This window comes from Passer domesticus, chromosome 21 (genome assembly GCF_036417665.1).
Source record: "Passer domesticus isolate bPasDom1 chromosome 21, bPasDom1.hap1, whole genome shotgun sequence".
NCBI lineage: Eukaryota > Metazoa > Chordata > Aves > Passeriformes > Passeridae > Passer > Passer domesticus.
In genome coordinates this window covers 7222333-7230086 of record NC_087494.1, presented here as the reverse complement: position 1 = coordinate 7230086, position 7754 = coordinate 7222333, and the positions used below count along the sequence as shown (strand labels likewise).

General features: G+C 60.4%; 1 protein-coding gene and 1 long non-coding RNA gene across 2 annotated transcripts; both read right to left on the bottom strand.

The window, feature by feature from the left end:
* Positions 1–217: 217 nt before the first annotated feature.
* LOC135284627 (uncharacterized) lies at positions 218–1750 on the bottom strand. Its single transcript, XR_010349891.1, has 2 exons — positions 1676–1750; positions 218–1363 (listed from the first exon to the last, which is right to left on the bottom strand). It is a non-coding gene; the product is annotated as an uncharacterized LOC135284627 (long non-coding RNA).
* Positions 1751–2423: 673 nt separating this feature from the next.
* Positions 2424–6991, bottom strand: LOC135284520 (maestro heat-like repeat-containing protein family member 1). Its single transcript, XM_064396074.1, has 12 exons — positions 6409–6991; positions 6070–6134; positions 5478–5957; positions 5144–5292; positions 4739–4886; positions 4347–4531; positions 4127–4264; positions 3732–3846; positions 3422–3559; positions 3014–3190; positions 2734–2889; positions 2424–2573 (listed from the first exon to the last, which is right to left on the bottom strand). The coding sequence occupies exons 1-12, from the start codon at positions 6524–6526 to the stop codon at positions 2424–2426; spliced, it is 2019 nt and encodes a 672-aa protein (XP_064252144.1). The 5' UTR covers positions 6527–6991.
* Positions 6992–7754: the final 763 nt, after the last annotated feature.

Here is a 7754-nt window from a genome sequence, read left to right as displayed (position 1 = left end):
GGCTGGAAAGGAGCTGAGAAGTGCCTGGGGCAGAATCACTGCCAGCCCTTGGCACAAGAACCTCTGGCTGCAGGACAATGCAGCTGCAGCTCCTGGAGCCATCTCCTAAAGCTGGAACATCCCAATGCCTACAGACTCTGTGAGTACATTCTCTGAGTATTTCTGCTGCAGGGGAGGTGAAATGCTCATGAAGCTCTGACATGCTGAGGGGTTCTGATCAGTCATAGAATATTTCCCCGAAAAGGATTTTGATAAAAATGAGGAAATTTCCTAAGACTTTGTGTTCAGATTCCTACTACTGGAGAGTGGAACGGAGCGGGGATGAATCCCTACTATTGGAGAGTGGCAGTGAGGGGGGATAAATATTAAGGGATGATTATGAATTATTAGTTGTGAATTTTGACACATGACTGAGATATCTGAACTGTTATTTTAGTGACCAGTAGGCTCACAGGAGATCCCTATTGTGCCTTCAGCTTCTCTGCCCATGAACAGCAGCAGCATCACCTTTGCTGGACCCATCAGGCTCAGTCTGAGCCGTCCTTTCTCCAAGCTGCAAACAGAACCTGCCCCCAGCCAGTTCCCTGCAAACAGGCAGGGTTCTGTAAAGTCAAGGAGAGTGCACAGAGATTTGGGGTCTGTGAGTGCTGGTAGGGAGAGATCAGACACACAGAAACACCTGCAGGAGGAAAATCTGCAGGAAGCAGAGAGAGGATCAGGGAATGAGAGAAAACAAAACCCAGCAATGCTGTGGCAGGGAGAGTTTAGAGATGTCCACAGGGTCAACTGCACCTTCAGCACGGGGACCGTGCCAGCCTGAGCTGCCCTCGTTCCTCTGGCTCTGTGCACAAAACACGGCGTGGCAGAGAACGGCAGCAGGGGCCTGTGTGTCCCAGGGCCCTGGATTTGTGCTACTTCATCTCCACAAAGATGCAGGCAAAGTGAAGAAGCCAAACTGTTTATTAATGAAAGGAGAAGCAAAGGAATGAGCTGGGTGGGGAAAAAGGGGAAGGGCAGGATCTGAGGACTAGAGGGAAAGAGCCGTGAAAAGGGAGGGAGAATGGAGGGGAAAAAGAAGGGATAGGCAGAGTCTGAGGGCTGGAGGGAGGGAACTATCTATAAGCAGGGAGAGGGCTGAAGCCATGCAAGTTTCCCACAGGCTCAGCTGTGCCAGTTATCAGCTGTGCCTGGAGCTCCAGCTGGTCTCTTCTGGTCTCAAGGCAATCTCATCTTCCATGGCATTTGCAGGTCTTCTACAAACGCTGGTTCTTCTGTGCCAGTTCTGTAACTCTCCAACTGAATATCTGTTTAACAACTATGTTTTTCTGGGAAGGGCTGTCATCTCTCCTCAGGGCTTGAAGGGCTGGAAGGGAGAGGAACACAGTCATGGTCAGAGACTGGATCAGTGGGAATCCTAGGAGACCTTTCTGCCAGGGCCATCCCACCCAGCTCTTGCCATGGCCACAAGAGAGGGGGTGTCAACTGGATCAGCTGGCCACGAATCTGCCCCCCCCCATTCCCACATCCCTGAAATCTCTCTGTGCTCGGCCCACGCCACCCCTCATCCACACAGGGAGCGAAGCCCACCGCAGCCGGGACAGGGATGGCAGCTCTCTGCCCAGGCATTGCAGCTCTCCCTGCCAGCCCCCGCTGTCAGCCCGCTGCCCTCACTCACCCTCAGTGAGGAGCTGGAGCTCTCCTGGCTGCCCCCTCAGGTGCCGCCCGGCCACCCCTGTGAACACAGAGCCTGTCACGGCGGCAGCGGCACAGCTCCCTGCCAGCGGCGCTGCCAGCGCTGCGGCCACACGCCCTGCTGGCCCGGCAGGGCTCAGCCCGGGCCCTTGCCGCACGCTGCCGCCCAAGGGCACGGCTGCCAGAGGGCGGCAGCAGCGCCCGGGCCAGGCGGGGCTCCACGGCGCCGGGCCCGGATGGCGCTGCCGGGGCAGCGGGCGGGGCTGGGGCCGAGCTGCGGCGGGCCGGGGAGGGAGCCCGGCCTCGGGGCTCACCCATGAACCTGATGGCCGCCTCTCGCAGGGGCTCCTGCGGGCTCTCCAGGTAGCGCAGGGCCCGGCGCAGCTGCTCGGCCGCTCGGCTCGTGTCCTCTGCCAGCTGCAGAGAGCGGCAGCAGGGAAGGCTCGGCGCGGGCTCAGCCCCTGTGGCGGGCGCTCCCTGCGCCCAGCCCCGGCCTCCCCTGCCCGCACAGCCCTGAGGCGCGGCCAGCAGCCGCTGGCGCCGGGCTCCGCAGGGGGCAGAGGGCCGGCTGCTGCCCGGGGAGCCGCGGGGCCGCCCCGCAGCCCCGCCGCGCCGGGGCTCCATGGGCACCCGGCTCGGGCCCACAGCAGCCTGGAGAAGAGCCCGCGCGGCCTCTGGGTGCAGCAGCGGGCAGGGGCACAGCTGCCAGCCCCGCACACTGAGCACTGCGCTCAGGGGCCTTCTCCAGGCTGAGGCTGGGGATTCCAGGCCGTCCTTACCAAGACCTCAACAAACGTCAACAGCTTCTCTGTCTCCACCAGCTCTTTGAGATCCCTCCTGTTCAGGAACCCGGCCGCACAATGCAGCATTTCCCGAGAAGCCTGGAGAGCAGCAGAGACCCAGAGATAGCCCCACAGCCCAGGGCACAGGACTCACATCCCTGTGCCACAGCCTGGAGGAGGCTGCAGCTCGGGATGTGAGCAGGGCAGCCGGCAGCCCAGCCCCCTGCCAGGGGGACACCAGCAGCCCACGAGTCATCACCTCGGCCACAAGCTGATTCTCATCGTGGCAGTGGAAGAAGAGTGCAGGAAGGCTCTGGCACACCACTGACTTCAGGGGCTTTTTTCCCTCCTCTACTACCAAATCCATCACCTTGAAGAAGAGGTCAAGGGAGAGCAGCTGCACATGGCTGTTGTCCTGAATGAAAGAAAGAAACCTCAGCGCCATCTACTCCAGGTCCACCTGAAGAGTACAAAAATCCACAGTGCACAAAGTTTCAGGGCAGCACCCAGTGCCCGAGGCTGGGGATACAAATCCTTACGTGGTCGAAGAGCAGCAGGAGAGCCTCAGCCAGCTTCGGGGCAGTGGTGCTGGATACCAGCATGTCTTTGCTCTTGAGCAAATTAGTGAACACAGAGAGCGTCATGCCAACCAGCTCTCCGTCTGCATCACCCAGCAGCTCCAGAAGGCTTGGAGACAGAGTGCCCATTCTCCTGGCCTGTGTGGAACACAAGGCTGTGCTGGGAAGCCATGGACGGCTGCAGCGCCAGCACCAGCCCGGCACTGCAACCCCAGCCTGCAGCTGCAGGGCCCACAGGCCAAAGGCCTGCCCCAAAGCAGTGGGGCAGGTGAGGCAGGAGAGCTGGGAGCAGCTGCCTCAGCTGCCTCAGCCCTGCCAGCCCATGGGGCTGCTTTCCCCAGGGCAGCTTCAGCCGCTGCCCCTTCTCACCATCGAGGGATCCTTGCTGAGCACCACGAGGCCTCTGAGCGCCAGGCGACGCCTCTCCCTGCACTCGTTCCTCAGGTGCCTTGACATGATCTCCAGGATGCTGTCAGCACATTCCCTCAAGTCCAGCCACTCGAGGACCTGAAAGGCACAGGGCAGTGACAGGGCACCCGGCCAGCAGGAGCCCAGAACCGTACAGGGCTGGGCCCAGGCAGCAGCACAGGGCACGGGCACCGTCCCAGGCAGCTGCGGCTACGAGAGGGCAGAGAGCTGGGAGGCAGCTCAGCCAGGCAGCGCTGGCCTTCAGGCTCACCTCCACAAGGAACGCCAGGCTGGGCAGATCCCAGTGTGGCTCCTCCCTGCTGAGCAGCCCAAGCAGGCGCAGAGCAATCCCAGAACACAAGGAGAGGGAGACACGGCGCATCTCTCTGGAATGGCAAAAAAGACACCAAGAGCCTGAGGTGGGGGGACCAAACCTTGCCCAGGACTGACTCACAGAGGTCTGGTCTTTGCCCAGCATCCCTGGAGAGGATGTGAGCACTGTGGGAGGTGGCCCCTTCTGGGCACCCTCCTCTCCCAGCCTTTTCCAGTCTCCTTGGCCGTCCCTTGGTGACAAGGCCCTCTGGCCCATGACCACAGGGACTGTGTGGGGCACCCGGGCACAGGGCACAAATGCTTGGGGCAGTGTGGAGGAGAAGGGGGTCTCACCTGGCCAGCAGACCCACGGCATAGTGCTGGGTGTGAGCACACAGCAGCGTGTCCCAGCCACACTTACGCTCCATAGCCATCACCTCCTGGTCACACTCCAGTCGGCAGAGCAGAGCCTTCATGGCCTGCACTGCAAACCTGTGTGCAGAGCAAAGCCCAGGTCACATTGGGAGCACTGGCACTGGCCACACGGGCAGGGGAAGGACAGGAGGACTGGGACCTGCTGGGCTTGCTGGGAAGGCGGTGTTCCTCCTGGCATGCTCTCCAGAAGTTTTCAACTTCCTCTGGTGGCATCTGCTGCGTGGTGATGACAACATGGAAGAGCAGAGCCACAAACAGGCGGGAGGAATAAAGGATCATGGCCTCATGGCATTGTGGCACAATGACCCAGATCACCAGAGTTGCCTGCAGAAGAAGCAGCCCAAGACAGCGCTCAGTGCCCTGGTGTCCATGGGGCAGGGCCCAGGGGCAGATGCAGGGGAGCAGTGGGCGTGGTGTCCCCTGAGTCTGCCCCTAGCCCAAGTTTCATCCCAGCGACTGAGGCAGGGAGAGGATGGAGAGCTGCTGGAGAGGCAACCAGGTGGCAAGCAAAGGCCAGTTCCAGAAACTCACAGCCAGGGCAAAAACGTCCTTGTTGTCCCCATCGGAGGTGCATGTGCTGTGCACAGGCCAATCCTCCATCACACAGAGCAGTGTTGCCAGCACCTTCTCCATTGTTGGTCGTGATGAGCCTATGGCTCTCCACATCATTGCAGCAGCTCTGTGGGATCAGGGCTCTGTGTCAGGGGAATCTCAGTCACAGTACCATGCCCTGTGCAGCTGTGGGGGCACAGGTGACTGAGCCGCGGTGCCCTGAGGGGCAGGGAGGGAGCATTGGCAGCAGGCTGGGCAAAGAGAGGGGCCTGAGGGTCCTGGAGCTCTCTGCCTGTCTGGCAGAGCCCATTGGACAGGCTGTGATGGGCCATGGGCCCTAAAGGCTGGTGAGCCCTGAGCTCTCAAGGCACGTGGGCCCCGTACCTGTCACACGTTGGGGCACAGTGCAGGAGGGTCAGCGCCACGTCTGCAGGGTGTTCCTCAGCCAGCCTCACAATGTCACTGTGCAGCCTGGCATCCACAGTGACGTGGGACATGAGACTCTGGTGGATGTTCTTCACCATGGCTGGCACCTGGAGGAGGCATGAGGAAGACCTGGAACCCTGTCTAGGGGAGCAACTTCCCCAGTTTCCCCCCAAGAAGTGCCTCCCTTCCCGTTACACTGCACTGATCTCAAAGGCTGAGGGGGCTCAGTGACCAAGGCTTGAGGGGACACACGGCCCTGGGAGGCCTCCAGCCCTGGCCCCAGGCTGCTTACCTGTTCCTGTGTGCAAACAGCACTCTCCTGGAAAAAATCCACAGTGGGAGTACAAATCACAGGGGGAGTGGGCATGGTGTCAGCATTTGGGATTTCTTGAGTCTCTCCAGAGTTGACAGTGATGGTCACATCCTCAGTTACTGCCTCGTCAGCCTTTGCCCCTTCATCTCTGGGAGTCATTACAGCCTTGCAGTCTTCTGAGCACTGAGCCAAATCTGTGCTGGTGTCAGTGTTTGCAATGCCCTGAGTCTCTCCATGGTCAGTGTTTGTGATGGTCTCATCCTCAGTCATTGACGTGAGAAGAGCCTTCACGCACATTTCAGTCACTGAGGTCTCAGAGTCTTCTGAGAGCTCAGCCAAATGCAGGCTGACATCAGGCTCTGCCTGGAGCTGGGTCAGCCCCGAGTCAGGCTCAGCTGGGCCCTCAGCTGCTGCGGTGCTGGTCTTCCTGCGTTGAATGCGCAGAAACTTCGGGAATATCTGCAGAACCAAGGACAGGGAAGTCAGGGGTGTTCCATGGCATGCTCCAAGCGTAGTGCTCAGCTGAGCAGGGACAGCAGGCCCAGCCCATGGCTGGGATGGCTGCAGGTACCTTCAGGGTTCTGCCGAAGCAGCCGTGGGCGGCTTCCTTCTCTTGTGTCCGGTCCAGGGATGCATCTGGCAAAGAGCGAGCGCAGCCAGAGCTGAGGGGCTGCAGGAGAGGCTGGAGAACACAGCCCAGTCCTGCGCTCCCCAGGCAGGGACAGCCCCGGGATGCCCCAGGGGGATGGAGCACGGCCACTGCGGGGTGTCTGCCTGGGCCCTCTTGCGTCCTGTCCATGGGCATGTCCCCAGGGGATGGGATGCCATGGAATGGCATGGCATGGCATTGGATGGGGCAGGGCCTAGCTGGCTGGCACCATCAGCTCTGTGGCCCAGCTCTGTCACTCACCATCCTGCAATGGCTGGAAATGCTTGGGCTCCTCAAGCCGTTTTCCTGGGGCAGCTCCAGGGCCTTTGTTTTTTTCCCCCCTGAAGACTTTAAATAGGCTGAGAAATCTGCCTGCCATTCCAGAGTCTGGCCTTGAGGTCACCTTAAAGAGAGATGCCTTGTGAAAGTTCTGAATCAGCAAGTCCTTCACTTGTGCCTTGAAGGCACCTGAGGCAGAGAAGCCTCAGGAAGATTACAGGACAGCAAGTCCTGCACTTTGGTCTCAAGGGCTCCTGCCACAAGGACAGGAAACACCTCTTAAATGGGTTTGGTCACTAAGTGCCAGGGTCTCGCCTCGAGTGTGCAGGCCAGAAGGATGGGAGATGCCTCAGAAAAGCTCTGAGTCACCAAGTCCCTCAGTCTGGCCTCAGAGGCACCTGCAAAAGAGAAGCCTCGGGAAGGCCACAGGCCACCAAGACCTGCAGTCTTGCCACGAGGACACCTGTAGGAGTAATGCCTCGGAAAATCTCCAGGTCAGACACGAACGAGCGCTCCTCACGGCACCGCTCTGTCCCGTCGCGTACTCCAAGCACTGTGCCCTGCTCTTGTCACCACCAGCTCCAATGTCACCACGTGTCACAAAGGACACATTCCTCCATTCCATGCCACAGTGACCGTGCTGCAGCGTGTCACAAAGGGCCCTTGCACACACTGCCACCTGCCCTGGGGCCGCCCCCAGCCCACCCAAAGTGGCCCCGGTTGGAAGGAATCCCTGGCCCCAAGTGTCTAAGGCAGCCCGACAGGATCTTTAGGAAGGGCTCAGCCCATCAGCAAGCGCTGCCCTGCTCTGCGGGCTCAGGGCAGCAGAAGGAGCCCCCAGGGCTGCCGAGGCAGCCGCGCTGGCAAGGGCACGGGGCCTTCCACGGAAGCTGGCACGGCCTCCTTGGGACACGTCCCGGCTGCTGGCCATCCTAAACCCGTGGCTGTGACAGGCACAGGGAACGTGTGGGCCAGGGCACCAATGCTGCTCTGAGCCCTGGGGCCCGGGCAGCGCTGCCATCAGCAGGTGTGGCAGAGTCCCCGCCCAAGCAGAGCTGCCACCCCCCGAGCCCTGGCAGCGCTGCTGCCCCTCTCCTGCCCCAGAGACCTGTGCCCCGGGGGGCTTGTGTGCCACAGGGAGCCAAAGCCCACGTGCACTGGGGGCTGTGCTCCTCCCTGCAGGGGCTGTTGGCAGCAGCACCTGGAGCACTGCTGCAACACTTGCTGTCTGTCAGAAACTCTTACTACATGCTGAAATTATTTTCTTGAAGTAATTTCCTGCAGCACAAAAGCATCTTTACTGTGACAAAACAGAACAATCTGGCATT